This window comes from Ailuropoda melanoleuca, chromosome 15, assembly GCF_002007445.2.
Source record: "Ailuropoda melanoleuca isolate Jingjing chromosome 15, ASM200744v2, whole genome shotgun sequence".
NCBI classification, from domain to species: domain Eukaryota; kingdom Metazoa; phylum Chordata; class Mammalia; order Carnivora; family Ursidae; genus Ailuropoda; species Ailuropoda melanoleuca.
In genome coordinates this window covers 23777444-23798651 of record NC_048232.1, presented here as the reverse complement: position 1 = coordinate 23798651, position 21208 = coordinate 23777444, and the positions used below count along the sequence as shown (strand labels likewise).

The 21208-nt window shown below is 41.3% G+C and overlaps 1 protein-coding gene across 1 annotated transcript in view; it reads right to left on the bottom strand.

Annotated features, from left to right (window-relative positions):
• APBB1IP (amyloid beta precursor protein binding family B member 1 interacting protein) overlaps positions 1 to 21208 on the bottom strand; it is a 111090-nt gene that overhangs the window by 16941 nt on the left and 72941 nt on the right. The window contains exons 8-10 of the mRNA XM_002927522.4: positions 11500 to 11586; positions 8596 to 8739; positions 4159 to 4269 (exon numbers count right to left, since the gene is read on the bottom strand). Coding sequence (XP_002927568.2) covers positions 4159 to 4269; positions 8596 to 8739; positions 11500 to 11586 — 342 coding nt within the window. The remainder of the gene's footprint in view (positions 1 to 4158; positions 4270 to 8595; positions 8740 to 11499; positions 11587 to 21208) is intronic.

The window sequence follows — 21208 nt, the reverse complement described above, 5'->3', positions numbered from 1 at the left end:
CGTCTGATGACCTCCGAGGTTGCATGCAATCCTCAGATTTGATGGTTTTAAGAGGAGTTATCTAGTGGGCACAAGGCTCCTTTCTGGCTCCCGGGACGTCACACAGCAAGTCACTGTGCTTGTTTTCCAGTCATGGTTTACGACCTTGCCAACGGGTTTCCTCCCTAACTGAGCCTTTTACTGAAAAATTATTTGCAAAGGGGTTTAAGAAAAAAAAAATGCTGGTTCAGTACCACTGGCCAGACTCTCGTGCAATTGGTTGGATTGTTCCTGAAAGAGAGAAGCTCTTTCATGCAGCGCAGTGCACAAGGGGCAGGGCAACTGCAGAACGCTGCTGTTAAAAAAGATCTTACAGATCCTCTAAACTGGGGTAACTATGTGTTACAAATGAGAAAACCGGGTCAAGAAAGATTAAGCCAAAGGCCGAAGGAGTGTCTGAACTAAGGACCTGCGAATTCACCAAATACCGTGGGGTGCTAAGAAATATACCCCTCGTTAATTAAGGATGAGTAAGAGGCTCACACCATAATTAGGAAGTGGTGGCTGGGGATGTTGCTGGAGGAGACATATGTCAACAAATATATGATTACTCTATGACATGGTGAAATTCATAGTAAAAGTTTGAAAACAGAATGAGAAAGGCTCTTTGGAAGTAGTGTATTCTATCCCTCAATCCCATCTAAGGCACATCTAGAAATTCTGTGTGGTTAAGGCCTGGTAGCCATGGAAAGGAGAGGCATAAAATGAGCTGGAGTCAGAGTCAAGGGCATGGTGTCAAGCTAGCATCTGGACATTGTCCTGTAGGCATCAGACATTTCAGAAAAGCAGAGGCATACAGGCAGCAACCGGCAGTTATGTTGAAGATGGGCCTGGAGTGAGGTGGAAGGACAGACAGAGAGGGCTGGATGAGAGATGTCTCTGATGGAAAATCAGAGCTTGATGATGGACTGGACAAGAAAGGGAACAGAAGGGACTTCTGGGATGATTTCTCTATTTCTAGCTTAGAAAAGTAGGTGTGTATTATGGGTTTAACTGTGTCCCCTCTAAAGATATGTTGTAGTCCTAACCGCTGGTACCTGTGAAAGTGACGTTATTGTAAATAGGATCTTTGTAGACATAATCTAGTTAAGATGAGATCATGCTTTGATTAGGGTGGGCCTTAATCCAATATGACTGGTGTCCTTGTGGGAAGAGAAGAAACACGGACAAGCAGAGAGCGGAGGGCATGTGATATAGAGGCAGAGATTGTCGTTATGCAGCTGTAAGACAAGGAATGCCAAGGATTTCTGGAAATTGACAGAAGCTAGGAGAGAGGCATGGAACAGATTTTTCCCTCAGAGCCCTCCAAAAGGAACCAACCCTACGGACACCTTGGTGCAGCCCAGGGTAACCAGCAACCCAGGTCAGATCATTCAAACCATGATTCCAGGACCTACTTCCAAACTTGTGAGTTGGCATAAGAAACTGAGTTCCTGTCCCGCTCGCTGTGTCTAAACCTCATCCTGGGAACCTCTGGGTCTGGGATCTTGTCTTTCTCTCCCCAGACATCCTTGCTTTAGCCTCTGGGCCCCAGCCCTGGGGTTGGAACCTCTGCTCCCTCCTGACAACTGTCATTCCAATTGTCTGCTCTAAAGTGTATTCTATTACCAACTAAGCCCAGACTGTGGATGCTTAGAGGTAGGACACATTCTAACGCTCTGAGTGTAAAACTTGGCTGTGCTTAGGGAAAGCAAAGATTCCTGGGCCCCGTCCTTAAGTGTTTTGAGTCAGTGGGTCCAGGGATTTGGAACTTTTATTTCTACCATGAGTCTGAGTCAGCCAGTTACTGACCAGCATTTCAGAACCTCCTTCAAAATCTTCTCCCTGCTAAAGAGATGTGGGCACTGGAATGCACACTTGGAAATGAGGGCCTCTGGTCTGGTAATTTCTCAGGGTCTCAGAATTCCAAACAAGGGCCATGGAGTCAGAGGAACACAATGAAGACACAGTTCAGGCCAGCTGGTGGCAGGGGTGGCGCAGGGCAGAGATTTTGCATCCTAGCAAACAGCAGTCTTGGAGAGGGGCCCCTGAGCCACCACCTGGCTGCTTTCTTTAAGTAGGCTCCACAGCCAGCATGGAGCCCAATGTAGGCTTAAATTCTTGACCCTGAGATCAAGACCTGAGCTGAAATCGAAAGTCAGATGCTTAACCCAGGTGCACCTACTGCCTGGTTTCTTATCCTGGTTCAGCCACTTGCTGGTTGGGGAGTCTCTGTGCTCAGGTTCCACATCCATATTTTAGGGAGAATTATGGCTCTTACCTCAAAAGGTTGGGAAGAGGATTACATGTGTTAATGTATGTAAAGTGCTTAAACATTGCATTATAGATGCTAAGTAAGTGTTTGTCATTATTCTCACTGCCCCGTCTATGCCAGGAGAAAAGGGGATGTGGGAACCTGAAGTAGGAAGGACATTCTCCACATCTTTCTTCCTTCTGACCCAAATGGGCCCCCACCTCAGGGCCTTTGCACTTGCTGTTCTTGTTTCTGGAATGCTCTTCCCTGGGTATTTCTTCCTTCCTCACTTTACTCACATCTTTTGTTACATGTAATTCCCTCAGAGACCGTTTCCCTGACCAACCCATTTAAAGAAGCCCTGGTCCTGGCACACTCTGTCCCCTACCCTGCTTCATATTTATCCAGAGCCCTAGCATTACCTGATATCACATTTTTGTTTGTTTGTTTGTTTATTGCCATTTCCCTCACACTGAATATAAACTCCATGAGAACAGGGATTATTTTAAGTTTGGTTTACTTCTGTATTCCTAGCACCTGGGACAGTACCTAGCAGGGAGGGGGCATTCAATCAATACGGAGTAAATGAATGAATGAATGAATGCCCAGGCTGTCTGCAGTCAGTCAGGGTTTTGGGACTGTTTGGGTCTAGGGGACACCCAACTCCTGTAGTAACAGATGCATGACAATGCCACATTAGTGTGGACACCTCTGAAATGACAGAGTGGGTACACGGTCATCTCTAATGATGTGGTCCTGGACAAAGAATAAGTTTGCTATACACATTAAATTTTTTTTTTTATAATTTTTATGTTGTTAGTCACCATACAGTACATCCCCAGTTTTTGATGCAATGTTCCATGATTCATTATTTGCGTATAACACCCAGTGCACCATGCAATACATACACATTAAATGTTAAGTGCTGTCCTCCACTTACGAAAATGATGTAAACCTACAGTATAGACTTCAAACCACTTCCTTAGGAGAGTGTCAGCTTTGCCATGGAGTACATGGACACGCACATGGAGTCTGGCAGCATACATTTCTAGAAACATGGTGATGGGGTTCTTCCTTGGGGGGCGGGTGGGTGACTGACCTACAAAAAGATCTCACCAGGAACCTGGTCTTATCAACACCTGCTCCACAGACTTCCATCCCAGATGGAACGTGAGGAACCTGACTGTCAGGAGAAACTCTGCACATAGCCTTGCGCCATACCTATGAATTAGATAATCAGTACTCTCTGGTGTGAGATGTGATTGAGGGGCTGAGAAGGGAAAGGAATTTATGATGTTTGAGGCAATGGTATGGTCAGAACAGCTATGTAAATTCCCTGCATCCATTTCTAGGAGTCAGTTGTTCCTTTGGCAAAAAACAGTTATTTTTGCCCAACCTTCCAAAATATGGTGCTAATGTAAACCTCACCAAACACCTGATAATTGCCTTTTGATAATATACACCTTAAAAAGTTTCAAGACCCAGTAATTCTATTTTTAGACAGAGGTGTTTTTTCCCCCTATTTTTTTTGTATTTTTTCTATTTTTCTAGGAAATCTTGTGAAGTTCCTAATTTCTAAAAACTTCTTACAGCAGAATAATGGTCCGATAAAGAACTGAAAAACTGTAAATCAGATTTGTTCAAAATGGAGAGTTTTCATTTTTATAAGTGATGAAGAAGCCTGGACAGATTCATTATAGAGTTTTAGATTCAGAAACAGGAACTGAAGGTAGAAATGCTTTCACCTTTCCTATTTTGGCTTAAAATGAAAAAATTATTATGGTACACTTGTGGTTTATTATATGACATTTAACATTTTTTCCCTTAATAGGAAATATTAACTCGAATTGCTCACAAATCTAAATCAAGGACTTCTTATGACATACCTTTAAAACAAAGCAGTAGTCAGTGGGTGCTTTATATTTCATTTTACACTGAATCCCATAGTAGATGTTGACATTTTCAAACTGTATAAAACATGCCAGATCTCGAGATGTCTGAAAGAGAAGGAAAAAAATAACCTTAACTGAATTGACAGCTAACAATTTTTCAAGGTTGTCCTTGATGGCACAACTAAGGATTACATGTTAGCCGAAAAATATTGAATTTCAGGTAACTTATTTAAGCATCTATCATGTCACGCCGGCATTTTTAGAGGTAAAAGAGCACACTCAAGACAAAACGGTGTGCCACAGACCCAGAAATGGAGTGGAATATCGTAGTGCTGTTCTGGCCTTGTACGTGGACTCCCAGGGCCACAGCTGACTGGCTGACCTTGAGACGCCCTTCCTGCTGCAGGGACTGACCACCTAGGCAGAAACTTCATTTTGGCTTTTGCCATTCCAACTCAGTGGTGGATTTCATGATGGAGCATTAAAAAAGAGAAAGTCCTCCTCAGGATGAACAATCAGAGGTACATTTGATGCTCAGTAAATTAGCACACACTTCATGCACTTCTCCCTGAGAAAAAAAAGATTCCTTTCATGCTTTCTCTTCAGTGCTGGCAGTGTTGCCATGGAGACAGAAACCTCTCCTCCATGTATAATGCGCGAGCCCTGCAAACTCTAATCTACATATCTGGTTACACTTCAATTACAAATTCGCTCTATTACTCTTTTTTTTTTTTTTTAACCTTCTCATTCTATAATTCTTTACCAGGTTAGTGAATAAAGAGTAGAGGGCAGAATCACTACACCTTAGTGCACAATTCCTCATTTAAAGATGGTTGCACAGTTTTTTTCTTGTAAGATACTTTCTTCCAGATTTTCAAAGTCATTTCTTTTAAACTGCAAAAATAAAACCTATTCATCGTAACTTTAAAAACAATGTATTATACATATATATAATAAAATGAAAATCTCCTTCCACGGTCCTTTTTCTAATTCCACTCTTTTCTCTGGAAGTACCATTGTTAATAGTTTGGAAGTATTCCAAATGTTTCTGGGTGAACATTTATATACATATGTATGTGTAGACATACATACATACATATATACAATTTTAAAAATATGAATGAGATTTTACTATGAACACTGTTCCATGAACTTCTTCTTTTCTTAACATAGTATCTTGGGGTCTTTCTATGTCCAGACATATGGATGGATACACAACAGCCATGGAATGGCTGCACAGAGCGCTCCACTCCATGGGTGTAATGATTCATTTAACCATTCCCTACCACAGATGACTAGAAGTTATTGCAATATTTTGCTCTTGCAAAAAATATTGTGCATATGAACAAATATTTTTGTGGGGTAGACTGCTAAATGTGGAACTGCCATTTGAAAGGGTATTCCCCTTTATATATTTGAATAGATCTTGTTAAATTGTCCCCCAATTTGGCCGTACCAGTTTACATCCTAACCTTCTGAGCATGACAGTGCCCGTTTTTCTTACTCACTCCTGCTGAAATCTGGATATTATCAACATTGTTCATTTTATCAATCTCATTGGAAGAAATATTTCACCTTTCATTTCACCTTTCCCTGATTTACTACTGGTAAGACAGAGCAACTTTTTAATTGTTCACAAGCTACTGGTATTTCTTTTTCTGTAAATTCTCACTTAATAAGCTTTGTTGTTTTTCTACAAGCATGTTTATTTTTCTTACTGATTTGTTGAGGTCTTTGTATTTTATGGATATTCATATTTGGTTATACATGCTGAAGTGTACTCTCTAACTCCAGAGCTAATCTTTAACTTCTTGTTTGGTATCTTTGGCAGTAAAGAATTAAAAAAAACTTGAGTGGGGGGTTGGGGTAATTAGGTGATGGGCATTAAGGAGGGCACTTGATGTAATGAGCACTGGGTGTTATGTGAAACTGATGAATCACTAAATTACTTCTGAAACTAATAATACATTATATATTAATTAAATTGATTTAAATTAAAAAAAGAATTAAAAAACACTACACGGGGCGCCTGGGTGGCATAGCGGTTAAGCGCCTGCCTTCAGCTCAGGGCGTGATCCCGGCGTTCTGGGATCGAGCCCCACATCAGGCTCCTCCGCTATGAGCCTGCTTCTTCCTCCCCCACTCCCCCTGCTTGTGTTCCCTCTCTCGCTGGCTGTCTCTATCTCTGTCGAATAAATAAATAAAAATCTTTAAAAAAAAAAAAAAAACAAAAACAAAACACTACACAATCAAATTTATCAATTTTTTCCTTTATAATTTTGAATTTTAAGTCTTACTGAAGGTTTCCTCATCCCTGAATTATGAAAATATTAACCTATATTGTCTCAGAAAATTTAAAACAAAATATAGATAAAAGAAGATTTTATGTTTTTTCTAAATATATTTAATCAATCTATGATTTAATTTGGAACATGGTATGAGGTAAGAAGCTGTTTTTTCCAAATGGATATACAATTATTTTAATGCTATTTAACAAATACCATATTCTTTTCCTACTACTATAAAATGCTCACTTTAATTTCCCTTATATTACTAGATCTCTCTGTTGATCTGTTTTCTCTACTCGCAATGTTTTTATCTAATGTTTTGGCAGCTGGGAGGAGGAGTTCTACCTTAAAGTTCTTCCCAACTTTTTTTTTTGCGGGGGGAACAGTATCTATTCCTGATTAATTTTACTTATTTAATTATAATTTTTTTCAACATGGGGCTTGAACTCACAACCCTGAGATCAAGACCTGAGCCGAGATCAAGAGTTGGGTACTTAACCGACTGAGCCACCCAGGCGCCCCTCTGATGAATTTTAGTGTCAGTCTGTGAAATTCTAGTCAAAACAATCCTATTGAAATTTTTCTTGGGATTTAATATATAGGAAGTTTGGGGGAGAATTAATATCTTCATCCACCAACATGGTACATTTTTATTTATTTCAGTTCTGTTTCACTTCTTTTATTAAATTTTATATTTTATGCCACAAACATCTTGAATATTTCCTGTTAAGTTTATTGTTAAGTATTCTGTATTTTCTGTTCCTACGATGCAAAATATTTTGCACTATATCTTAATTTGCATATTGTTTGTACAAAAGAAAACAATTTCTTTCAAATTTATTTGGTCCTAATAGTTTTTCAGTTGAGTGTCTTATATTGTCTGGTAGACAATCACGTCAAGTGTGACTAACGAGAGTTTTGCCTCTTCTTTTCCAAAAATTCTACTTCTTATTCTTTTTCTTGACTCCTGGCTTATTCCTCCATTCCAAGGTTAATGGTAACAGTGAGAAAAAGTACTCTGGTCCAAAGCCACTGTGAACACTTCTAATTTTATCACTGAGTGTGTTGTGATAGCTTTATTTGTACATCTCATTTACACGTAAAGGCCAAACACTTTTTCCCCCCAAACACTTCTAAATGAAAACTATTTATAGGTCAACTCTTATGTCTCCAGTGTGGGACTGGACTGAAGATGGCACAGATGGGAGGGTACCAGTTGTCTAAGACTGATACTAAGTAGGAGCAGTAGCTGTCCTAAAACCGAGCGTTACCCATAATGCCTCTCCCGCATTCTGACAGAGGTAAGAGAGTCTTCCAGGTAGAAGAGCAGACCTGGGTATTTCCCAGGACTTCACCTGCTTGGGAATGTGGGTCAAGCCTTAGTAGAAGAAGCCTGCAATTTGTACATATGCCATTTGGTGGTGCCCTGGATTTGGCAGTGAAGGCAAAATGCTTTACGTACCCCATATAGATGAGATATAGATGAGAGAGGTATCCGAAAGCTTTTTAAAGGTAAGCAAAAATGCCCCAAGCATCTAAAAAAAAAGGACTTAGAAAAAGCTAATGGTCAGAATGTGAGTAAAAATTCATTTCAAGGACGAAGAATTTATGATATGCTTGTAGATCTGAGGCAATAATCCTAACTCGCCAAGTAGTTTAATGATACCTAAGACACTCTTCTAAAACAGGCAGGGAAATGCGTCTAGTGTACCTCAGAGAACAATTTAAATGTTCAGAGTATAAGGGCTACAATCTTAATGTAGTTCTCTCAACACTAACACCTCTATGATTCCAGATAAAAGAAGTTTACTATAATGATTATAGAACAAGAGAGTAAATACAGGGGGAAAAAACCTTCAGAAATAGATATGTAAAGTAACAAATTAATCTCTAGAAAAGTGCTTCTGCCATAATTTTTGAAACCTGACTTTAAAACAGATAAAATTCTTCACCTTCAGGAAAAAGGTATGGAAAAATTCAAAAAGACTTCTGCAATTCTGTCTGAATAGGGTATGTATTTGTATAAACATTGTAATAACACAAATTTCAGAGCAGAAGAGTGCACTTGAATTGCCACTTGAGGATTTATTAGTTTCATTTTCATAAAATGATTTTTTGATAGAGTTTTATTTTTCCTTCTGACCTTAGTTTTTCCTTTGGGTACATAATAAATTCCAGAAGCCCGTAAAAGAAAATAGCGCCGTTTCCAGGATTTCTTTCCATCTTCTTTCAAATAAAGAGCTCCTTCAAGTTCTGGAACAATGATGGATGTTCCACAGAAACTTTCCTGAAATTGAAATTCCAATCATAGAGAACCCATGAAAGAAACAAAAACCACATTTTTGTTCACAAACAAGCTCCGGCAAACTAGGCTTTACTTTTGTACATATGCTATTTGGTGGTGCCCTGGATGACTTTACAAGTCATTTGTTTATAATGCTGAGTGCATACGCTGACATTACATGCTATTTGTCGAAAGAGAGGAGGGGTACCGTGGCGGTTGAATCTCAGCTCTTGAGCTAGACTTCAAGGCTTCTTCACCACTTAGCTTTGTGAATGTTTGCAAGTCACTAAATCTCAGTTCCTTTACTTGTAAAAACTGAGTCATAATGGCCCAGCTTCATAAGAAAGGTTTTGAGTACAATCTTCTTGGTTTAAGTAAGCATTCCATAAAAGCTATTTCTGTTATTTAATCTGGTAAATAGAAAAATTATTCCTTTTCCTATAAATAAAAAATTATTATTTTACTGCTGGGAAATAGAAAAATTAGAATATATAATCCTATACCTAAAGATGTGTAACTTAATTTATTCTTGTGATGGTTTTCTTACTGAAGAATAAAGAAAGCAATTATTAATACTATTAGGTATCAGAAAAGGAGAGGGACAAAATAAATTTTCCAGGTGTAGATTTTCAAATGTCAAAGCTTGCATACAATTATACCACTCTTAGTAAATTTCTTTTAAAAAGCAATGCAGTAAAATTACATATCATTCTATTTCCCAGTTCAAATACTCAAATTTATTTTGGGCTTTCTTTTTTATAACTTTCAACCTCCTTTCCTTCCATCTCATAAATGTAGAATAACTTTTAATTTTGTACTCTGCAAGTAAATTTATATGTAGTGGAGCTGGGATACATTTTTGTTCACATTTCCGCCCAATTTATCTAGCGTTAGTTGCCTTGTCAATAATCTCTTCAATCAGATTTTGGGTCCAAATTAGAAAGCAGGATAATGCTGATCTTTCACAGTGTAACGTGCTTTGTATTTTCTTCCACGTGGTTTTCATACACTGCTGAAGTTCTAAATCAAGAACTATTCAGGGGGCGCCTGGTTGGCACAGCGGTTAAGCGTCTGCCTTCGGCTCAGGGTGTGATCCCCGCATTATGGGATCGAGCCCCACATCAGGCTCCTCCGCTATAAGCCTGCTTCTTCCTCTCCCACTCCCCCTGCTTGTGTTCCCTCTCTCGCTGGCTGTCTCTATCTCTGTCAAATAAATAAATAAAATCTTTAAAAAAAAAAAAAAGAACTATTCAGGCAATTGTATAAATCAAGGCACAAGCAGTCCCTGATTTACAGACAGCTGATGGACAAGCACTGATTAAAATGGCAGTGTCAGGACACTTCACCCTCTCTTCCCGTGTCTGGCAGTCCCAATCACTGCTAGGTACACTCAGAACCTGAATCTCCTTGCTGCTAGGGACACCTGGGGCTTTCTCTTCCTCAACTCAACCTGGAGTCTGGTAAATGCAGAGAACATCTCCACTCCACTGTTGGGTCTCCGCAGGAAATATCCACCGTGCTCTTGGCCCCAGAAAGCAGAATCTGTCACATGTTTTCAGGACCTCAGGAGTGGCAGAAGGTTCTGGTGCCTACTCCATCTGGTACAGGGCTGGGAGAATGTGGTGGGGAGAGAAACCTGTGCGAGACCCTGGCCAGACCTTGGTGAATGAGAGAGGGTGCTCGTCAATGTCAGCGAGCTGACTCCAGCTGTGAATGTGGCCCAGGTGTCACCAGGTCTTCTGAGTTTTCAGAAGAAGCCTCAAATCTACTAACTCAAGTAAAAGTCAACACACTGTTGAAGGCGAAGAAAACCTGTCTAGGGCTCCAGCATGCCCATATGTGACCCGTGATCTCTGCACTTCTAGGCATTATGTGCTGGGAACAGAGTCCTGAGGTTTAGCATAGTTAGTATATGAAAACTCACTAGGAGTTTCAAAAAAAACCAACCATCAAATGATCTTCTGGAACGTGCCCCTAGGGTAATAATCACAAGCATTTTCACAGTGATCGAGGCATGGTGTTTTCACTACCTCCCTGGATAGCTGTAATAATTCAAGATGATCCAGGAGACTGAGGTTCTTGGGCTTGCCCAATAGCACATGAACCTCAGTGGCAGACCCAGACCTTGAGTCAGGTCTCCCAGCTCCAAAGCTCATACCTCCTACCACACCTAGCTACGGGAAGAGCATCTTAGAATTCAGTGTAAAGAAGGTTTGGAAATCCTTACATCTGACTTCTGTGGAGCAATTAAGTAATGAAAAACATGGAATATTAAGAGATGAGTTTTATGTGGATTCATAAGTGCTCTAGTCAAGAATTACTAATCAAACTCCATGAAAGTAAAATATAGTCTAAAGCCATACTTTTTTTTTAAATATTTTATTTATTTATTTGACAGAGATAGAGACAGCCAGCGAGAGGGAACACAAGCAGGGGAAGTGGGAGAGGAAGAAGCAGGCTCATAGCAGAGGAGCCTTATGTGGGGCTCGATCCCATAACGCCGGGATCACACCCTGAGCTGAAGGCAGACGCTTAACCACTGTGCCACCCAGGCGCCCCTAAAGCCATACTTTTAAGCAACTGACTCAAAGAACCAGTTTAATTATCTAAATAGCTATAATTTAGTAATAATTTGATTTTAAAACCCCAAGTTAAAATTTCAGTGTGTCTCAGAATCTCCCATTGTTTCAAGAAGCAAATAATTTAAAAATAGATACAGTTAATATCCTTCTCTTTTCTTCCACTCTGCAAAATTAAACTTACCTCAAGTAAGGATTCCTTGTTCTTAGCATTCATTTTCTCATTTGTTTCCTTTCCTTCTTTTTTTCCTTTGTTATCCAGGTAAAAATTCTAAATAAAATATTAAAAGAGCAGATCAGTAAGTGTTCATGACCATGCTAGCCATCTAGGGAACTCATGGTCTTGCTGGAGAGAGAACACACAACCAGAGGAAATAAAATGGGAACCACAGCATATGGTATGTGTCAACCAAGTGCTTACCGACCGTTTACCTAGTGCTGACTATGGTGTCACTGAGACTGATGTACAAACCTTCTCTTCTTCCCACAGTGCATAATCAACAAGGAAACAAACATAAGATAGAAAACACTAGCAAAGGATATTACAGCATTTAGTTGTTAGATTCCATTTCCTAGAACACGTGCCCAATGCTGGAGGCTGGGAGACCCTAATGTCCTGGAAGAGGCGGGGTCTGGATTGCAGGGGGAGCCTGTGCCCCGAGTGTAAGAGGGTAACTTCTCTGGCTTGTAGGTGTCATGTGGCATCCCAAGGCCCTCTGGACTAGAGTTTCTGGCTTATTAAGAGAAGCCTGAAATCTGGAGTTTTATTTATTCATTTTAAAGATTTATTTATCTGTGTATGTGTGTGAGTGAGAGAGTGTGCAGCAGGCAGAGGGGGAAGCACGCTCCCCACTGAGCAAGGAGCCTGATGCAGGACTCGATCCCAGGACCCCGGGATCATGACCTGAGCCAAAGGCAGATGCTTAACTGATTGAGCCACCCAAGCATTCCTGAAATCTGGAGTTTTATAAATGTCGGCGACTACTTTTAATTTTTTAAAACTGTATGGGTCAATCACAACATGGAGTTTGCTGTTTGGCAACTTCTAGGGACAGACGGAAGTAGAAAGGGCATTTCTGGGAAAAGAACTAGCCTCACGAAGACAGGGAAGACCATGGTTCAAGAGCACTCATGAACGGGTGCATCTTCTCTAAGTGGAGTTTGTATTGATCTATATATCATACTTTGTTAACACTGAATATAAATGAAATGGCTGAAACTAAATGTTAAATGAGTAAGTTTCCAGAAAATCATGAGTATCCAAGGGTTAATCTTCATGTAACCACTACAGCTGACGTATCAATATACAAAGTGATTATTACTAGTGACCACTGTCATAATTAAAACACTGAAGATTTTTATGTGAAAATAATGTAGAGTTTTGTAAAATAATGCATGAAAAAATGTATTAAAACTAGAACATATACCTCTGGAACACAGTAACTAAAATAAGAACCTCCTGAATTTAGCCACAAATGTTTATTTATATCACAAGAGTGTTTCTCCAAGTGTGATTCCCCAGACTGGTTGACGCTCAGCAAAATGCATGTTCCTGGGATCCCGACCTACTGAACTGGAACCTCTGGGGTGGGGCCTGGAAATTTGCATTCCCAACCAAGAAACAGACTCAACTACAGAGAACAATCTGTTGGGTTACCATAGGGGAGGTGGGTGAGGGAATGGGTGAAATAGGTGATGGGGATTAAGGAGGGCACTTGTGATGAGCACAGGGTGATGTATGGGATTAGTGAATCACTATATCATACACCTGAAATTAATGTAACACTGTATATTAACTATACTAGAATTAAAATAAAAACTTAATAAGTAAGTAAATAAAAAATATTTTTTAAAAACAGAGTGTACTGGACAGAGGGGAAGGAAGCAAAGTGCAGGCAAATAAAATATGCAAACCTAGGCTATTTCCGAAAAACAAGATGCATAAAAATGGTGATTTGCCAAATTAAATAGGGGAAATAAATCAAGCACAATTACTTTGATAATTCTTTTTGCTTTATCTTTTAATATGTTTTTCAAGACTTATAACTTTTACTTATTTGAAAGGACAGTATATCATGAATTAGTGTGATTATCATTAAGGGTTCTGAAACCATTTTAACTTTACATGTTTGGCTTGAAAACCATGACTAACCATAACAGGTAACATATACTGCCTGCCAGAACTCTGTGCTAAGGTCTCACTTAGAAGAAACGCATTGCATAGGTATGTTACTATTTTACAGATAGGGTAGCAGAAAGTCCAATCAGTGCCAGAGCTTTGAGTTTTTCCTATTTTTTTCTCAGCATTAAAATGCTCTAAATACCATGGGAGAGAACCTGGATCCACAACAGTGTGGATGCACTTAATGCCACTGAACTATACCCTTAAAGATGATTACAATGGTAAATTCCATGTTATGTATATTTTGCCGAAATAAAAAAAAGTGAGCAGCCATAAGAGTGAATGCAGAGTGTTGCTCGCAAGCACCCCTCGCTGGAGGGTCCTGGAAATGTGAATTACGTGTGAGTTGAAAGAATGAACAGAGAACACGAGGAAACTCTGTATCATGCGCTTTTCATTGTCATCTGGGAAAAGGAGAGCACGTGTCACTCTCTGCAGGGACAGGTAAGGGAAGAGCCTTTCTAAACTGTGAAGGGCCTCGCTTTATGAGGATATCCCAAAGGGTCAGGATCTGTAGTTGTGTCTTCCTCTGAGACTTTCTCTGAGCCCCCCTCTCACTTTTTCAGCTTCAGAATAAGTTTTCTCCTCCTCCAAGTGATGGTGCTGTACTGTTTTTTGTTTTAAGGAAAATGGCAAAACACAAAGTACACCAGAGTTGGAGTTCAGGGAGCGTAGTCCTTAGAACGGACTGATTGCCCTGGGGTCAGAACTTTTCATCAGTCCGTGGTCAGCCAGCCCAAGTCGGGCTGCTCTGTAGCAGGCAGCAGAGCTCAAGAGTGAACTCATTTTCTGTCACACGTGGAACTGTGGACAATCTGGGCTGAACAATAAGAGAACTGTAAAATGGGAAATGAGACTTTCAGTTACAGCTTGCTCCCTTTTCTCACAGCTGAAAACGCAAGATTTGGGGGCAGCTGAAGAGGAAAGAAACAGAGCATTACTTTTTAAAATGTATTTAAAAATACATTACTTTTAAAATACCACCTTCTTGGAATTAAGAGCAAACCAAGCCGTTATCAGCCCACAGATAAATATCTGTGAGAACCCTCTACATGTAAAATACCCCCATTTCTGAGACTCTGTCACATTGAGAAGATACGTGTTAATAGATGGCTACGATCTGCGGATGGGGAGCTACATGACACACTGCAATAATACAAAATGAGCCATTTCTATAGGTTTTCAGAGAGGAAGCAAATCCCTGTAGGCTGAAGGGGTCAAGGAAGACTTTGCAGAGGAGGTCAAAGTTTGAACAAGGCCTAAAAGATGTTCCATATTCAGATAGGGAAGAGGAATGAGGAAAACACTGGAAGCAGGAAGAGAAGCACGTACGAAGGCCTGGAGGTAGTTAAGGACTGGGAGTATTCGAGTCACCAGTGAAGAGTCTGGCTATGGTTTGGGACTAATGCAGCACAGCCGAAGACCAGACTCTCCCTTCCATTTCTTCTCTTTTTCTCTATGTCAGAATACACTCAGGGCCTGTCATCAGGTGACGGAGCAATGCCTTCCCCTGCGATGGGAGGAACTCATGTCCTTGCCCCACTTGTGTTGGGTTTAGCCACGTGACTTACTTTGGCAGCAAAAATCTGGGTAGAATGGACAGAATGTGGGTGGAAGGGACAGGGCATCGATTCTGAGCAGAGGACTTGAGATGCTGTGTCATGTGTTTCCACACATCCTCCTGTACTCTTGCCGTTCACCGTTAAGAATGTGTCCCAGGGAACTGCTGGTCTGAGGGCAGTAAAAGGCAAGACCTGACTCACATTCTGGAGCCAAAGATGATGACCTGAAGACCCAGGAGAGAGGAAATGTCTGGCTGTAAGCCACTGGGCTCGGAGGTTGTTTTTATGCATGGAACACTGACTGATATACACGCCCATGCTGGCTGGTGAGTGGATGTGGGGCACTGAAGCCAGTGGTAGACTTTCCTTTAAAATAGGAAGCCATACTGGAGACCCGAGATGTGATTACTGTAAGACTTCCTCCTGCTGGGCCTGGTCCTGGATGGTCAAAGGTGACCCTTGGTGGGAGGGGGAGGTTGGAAAGGAATGGTGGAAAGACACCGTGAGGTAATTTTCTCCCTCAGTGGCTGGCACCCTTCTGCGCCTGAGGAGCAGAATGAGGTTGTGTTTCTCTCTCTGTTCCAACACTGAACCACAACCACTACCAAATTTCAATTAAGGAACAGAACAAATGATGGAATGAACATTGCCTAAAACATCAACAATGATCATTGTTGGAGTGAAAGATTACGGATAATTTAAATTTCTTCTGTTTGTCAACTTTTTTTCTTTACAATACGTTGTTGTTATTTTTGAAGTCAGAAAAAAATTGTTATTAAAAGAAATAAAAAGCAATTCAGTTAGCAAGCCCCCCTATATCAACTGATTGGCCAGTACCTTCTTTGAAAAACAGATTGTTCAGGCTCCCAGCAAGAAGAATGGAGAGCTGATCTACCTCCAGACACGCTCCTCAGTCCTTACACCTCTCTTTTGGTGTATAGGCAACACACTGGTCTTTGCATAGTGGGACTTTGTGTCAGTATAATCCCAGGAAAACAAAACTCTTTAGGTTACAGCAGACTTCCGTTTCAACAGTTGGCACTTAGCTAGGAAGAGCCGACCACCCTGTGCTTCCAATCAACCAGGAAGAGTTGAAAAAAGTAGAAAAAACTTTTCTAATGACAACCAGGCTGAGAAACTAAGCTGCTTTTTAAATAAAGTTGCTTTTATTAGGATAGTAAGTATCCCAGGGAGCCTAGATGGCTCAGTCGGTTAAGTGTTTGCCTTTGGCTCAGGTCATGATCTCAGGGTCCTGGGACCAAGCCCTGTGTTGGGCTCCCTGCTCAGCGGAGCATCTCTTTCTCCCTCTCCTCCTCCCTCCTGTGTGCGTGCACTCTCTCTCTCTCTCTCTCTCTCTCCAATAAATCAATCAATCAATCAATCAATCAATCTTAAAAAAAAAATGAGAGTAGATGTCCCAACCCACTTTCCCCAAGAGAAGCAGTACCACCTGAGCAAGAGGGGCCCCTGCCTGGACTCCACTCCTTAGAGGGTTCCTGCTCTGACCCTCACCCAACCACTCCCCTACTCATAGGGTGACAAGTCTATAGGGCCAAAAGGATATGCTCACCTGGAGCCAATGACCTTGCCACATTTCAGTCCACACTCTACAAACCCAGGACCTTGGAATTCCCTGCCCAAGTGGCCCTGAGACTCTGCCCTATATCCATCCTCCTGACGGCAGATGGCATTACTAGTGTGTACATTTTAGGCCAGAGGGCAGCCAAGGGGCAGCTCTTTCCAAGGGAGTGATGGATTGTCTGGAGCCTACTCTCTGGGCTGGATCGTCCACACTATGCATGCAAGGCTCCCATGATGCAGGATGGATGGGATGGGTAGAGGGGGAAGTCTAGAGGCAGGCCATGAGCAGCTCCAAGATACCACCTTGCACAGAACTCAAAGAAATCTAGGAATACTGAGTCCAAACTTTTAGGTCATTATGAAGGCACTAAGGTAGGAGGATAGAACACATTTAACTGCTTATTAGCTTGATTTAGAACTTTAAATATAGAGATATATGGTATATAAGCCTTCAATCTACTTTTGCCCTAGCCCCTAATAAATATTGGGGGTGGGCTTGTGCAGATGCCTGTCCTCCATTCCCTGTGGGATTCCACATTGCCTTCCACCCCATCCTTTTATTCTTTTAGTCATCATGCCTACTTGAAATGCAAAATAAAAATATAAAAGAATTTCTTTAGACTCTTTCTCTTTGAGAAATGCTTAATTTTCTGGGATATTTGAAGCCTTGGGAAACTCTCTCAGTTATAGAACAGCCATAGTTGTTAATGAGTAGAAGAACATGACATCTCCCTTCCTCATCCTGGATTTTTCTGCCCATCAGCCTACATCCTTTAAAGTCTACATCCCAGGCCCCAGGCTGGAACAGGTCCCCATCTCTGACAACTCTGTCTCAGTGCTTAGGATACAGGGCTAAACATCCTTCCTGACCCCAGAGTATCCGGGCTATACTTCACTGGCTACTGACCCCATGCCCCCAGGCAGCCAGCCAAGCAGAATGTCCCCATGTCACTCATTTGTCCTCTGCATGGACCTCACTTCTTAAAGAATGCTGGTTGCTGCTTTTATTTTCACACTAGATCCTGGATGCTTCTGCTCCTTCTGCCCATTACACCCAGCAGATAACCCCTGGCCTTGTATCTCACCTATAGTCTCCTTGCCTGGCTTTATTCCAGTACAATGTAGATGCTCAAGAAATGTTTGCTGGTTTTGAGCATCTGAAGCAAATGTCTGGCATCCTGGGGAACCTAGGGATTAAATCCTTACCCCCTTAATTTTTCCTGAACAACTTCAGGTAGCCTGAGGTTTGACTCCTATTCACACTTCTTTGAGTCCCTGCCCAAAACTTCTGAGATTATACAGCACCACTGTCCCAGATCAAAGTCTGGCCTGGCTCCACTCTTATCGCCCTAATCTGAGAGCATTCTGACACCTTCTGGAGAGTTGCTACCGTCCTCCCACATGCCTCCATTGCTTCTCTTCTCCAGACTGTTCTCTACAATGAAGCAAACTAAAATAATGGTAATTATTACACTTTGTGTGGATGATAGCCTTTAGTTCTCACCACACACTTCTAAAAACAAATGATCTCCATTTTCAGACAAGAAAATAGAGACTTGGTGAAGTTAGATGATTTTCTCAAGGGCCCACAGCTAACAAGCAATGGAGTCAGGATTCGAATCCCACCCGTCTGACTTTAGGACCCAACTCTTGGACACTCCACACACTGCTTTCCAGGGAGAGGCATTTTTGCAGAAGACAAATTTGAACAGAAAATGCCACATTTATGAAGTTGAAAAACCTTAGCACAGTGTGGCAGGCCCACCAGCCTGGCCCTGCACACCACTGTCCCCATAGCGTTCTCCACAGCAGCCTCAGTGGGCCTTTCTACTTCTTGAACATGGCATACAATCTCGATTCTGGGCCTTGATAATCCTGCACTATGGCTTAGAGTCTTCCCTCCTGCCTCTCTCCCTCATCTCAATTCCCTTGGTGAACATCAGAAACATCGCTTCCTTGGGGAGGCTGTCTCTGATCCCAAGAACTGGAGGACTCCCAGAGTCTCCTGGTCTGTTCCCATTACCGTATATACTTCACTGGCTATCATTAGCTAAGTGTCCTTACTGGTTGACAAGAAGCTCAATGGCACACACCGTCCTTGAGCCTCCTAATGGTTGAAGATGAAAATGACACAAATTATTATTTTACAGTAGTTGTGACAGATTCAGAAGCAGGGACACAGTTAACTGTGGGGGAGCCTGAGCCACCCTTCAAGGCCAGGGGCCTTTAAACTGTGTCCCCCTGGGAGCGTGTATTGAAGCCACTCAAAGGGTACACAGGCATCGATTTCCACATCCTCAACTTCCACATGCACTCTTCTCTAAAGTGGATCTGCCTGAGACTGGAAGGCCCCTTCACCACCTCGCACGAGAAAGGAACACCTCATAGCCACACGGCCCTGGGTGGGAAGTTCAAAGACTCTAAACAAAGGGACAACTTGAAACACAGGTGTTGAGAGAGGGAAAGACTCACCACTCAAAACAAATCTTTTTGGAAGTCAAGTGGTTTCTAGCTCTACTTCTACACAATGGAAGGCAGCTAATCATCTTGTTAGATGCTGTATTAAAAGAACCATTGATCCTTCAGTGACAGATAACTTGGAAGGAGTTCAAGAAATGGAATGGCATTGCTCTCACAAAGCTCTTCTATTCTCATCCACTTATTTATGGGAACGAGGTTTCTCACTATTGATACCTATAAAAAGTACTTAACTTCTATAGAAATGAAAAACAGCAATATAATTGATACTGAACATTCATCCCTTTATCCTGGAACAAATCAGAGGGGAAAAAGGTTTCATCTATTATCTCATTAAGAGATGTTTCCCCCCCCGATTTTTCCTTTTTAAGCTTAATAACAATATTTATAATTTTAATGTTTTTAAGTTGTTTTAATCAACTGTGTAATTTTTTAACACTTAAGTGCCTTATGATGACAGGATATAAAAATTACTTATCAACTTATAAACAATTTGTTGAAGAGAAGTATGAGAGAGATCAATAAGAGATTTAGAAACATAGAAATATATCACAGTAGGAGAAATCTTTGTGGAGAAAGCAGAATGGGAATAGTTCCAAGGGGGGAAAACAAGGAACAATGTAAAATTTCCCAAATGTTAGAAAGGCTTATTGCACACCACCAAGAGTGAATCCTAATGTACACTGTGGACTTGGGTGATAATGGCATGTCAGTGTAGGCTCACTGATAGTAACAGATACACCACTGTGGCGGGGATGCTTATACTGAGGGAGGCTATGCATGTGTAGAAGAATTTTCTCAATTTTACTGTGAACTGAAAACTGCTCCAAAAAATAAAGTCTATTTAAAAAAAAAAAAGCTATTCATGTGCTTTTTTTTTTTTTGATTCATTATTTGCGTGTAACACCCAGTGCACCATGCAATATGTGCCCTCCTTAAGACCCATCACTGGCCTATCCCAATGCCCCAGCCCCCGCCCCCCTGAAGCCCTCAGTCTGTTTCCCAGAGTCCACAGTCTCTCATGGTTCATTCCCCCTTCTGTTTACCTCCCCTTCATTCTTCCCTTCCTTCTCCTCCCAATCTTCCTATTTCTTATGTTCCATAAATGAGTGAAACCATATGATAATTGTCTTTCTCTGCTTGACTTATTTCACTTAGTATAATCTCCTCCAGTCCCATCCATGTTGCTGCAAATGTTGTGTAATCATTCTTTCTGATGGCTGAGTAATATTCCATTGTATATATGGAATCTTCTTCATGCAGTCATCTGTTGAAGAGCATCTCGGCTCCCTCCACAATTTTTTTTTTAAATTTTATTTTATTATATTATGTTAATCACCATACAGTACATCCCCAGATTCCGATGTAAAGTTTGATGCTTCATTAGTTGCGTATAACACCCAGTGCACCATGCAATACGTGCCCTCCTTACTACCCATCACCAGTCTATCCCATTCCCCCACCCCCTCCCCTCTGAAGTCTTCAGTTTGTTTCTCATAGTCCATAGTCTCTCATGTTTCATTCCCCCTTCTGATTACCCCCCTTTTCTTTATCCCTTTCTTCCCCTACCGATCATCCTAGTTCTTATGTTCCATAGATGAGAGAAATCATATGATAATTGTCTTTCTCTGCTTGACTTATTTCACTTAGCATTATCTCCTCCAGTGCCNTAACGCCGGATCACGCCCTGAGCCGAAGGCAGACGCCCAACCGCTGTGCCACCCAGGCGCCCCCCCTCCATAATTTAGGTATTGTGGACAATGCTGCTATGAACGTTGGGGTGCATATGGCCCTTCTATTCAGTGCTTTTTACACGGATGCTGGTGGGAAATCAAATTGCCATGAAACTGTATTTAGAGTCCATTGGGGAGTTTCAAAAATGTCAAAATTCATAATATGCTCATTGCATTATTATTTATTTTTTAAAGATTTTATTTTTTTATTTATGTGACAGAGAGACAGCCAGCGAGAGAGGGAACACAGCAGGGGGAGTGGGAGAGGAAGAAGCAGGCTCCCAGCAGAGGAGCCCGATGTGGGGCTCGATCCCAGAATGCCGGGATCACGCCCTGAGCCGAAGGCAGACGCTTAAC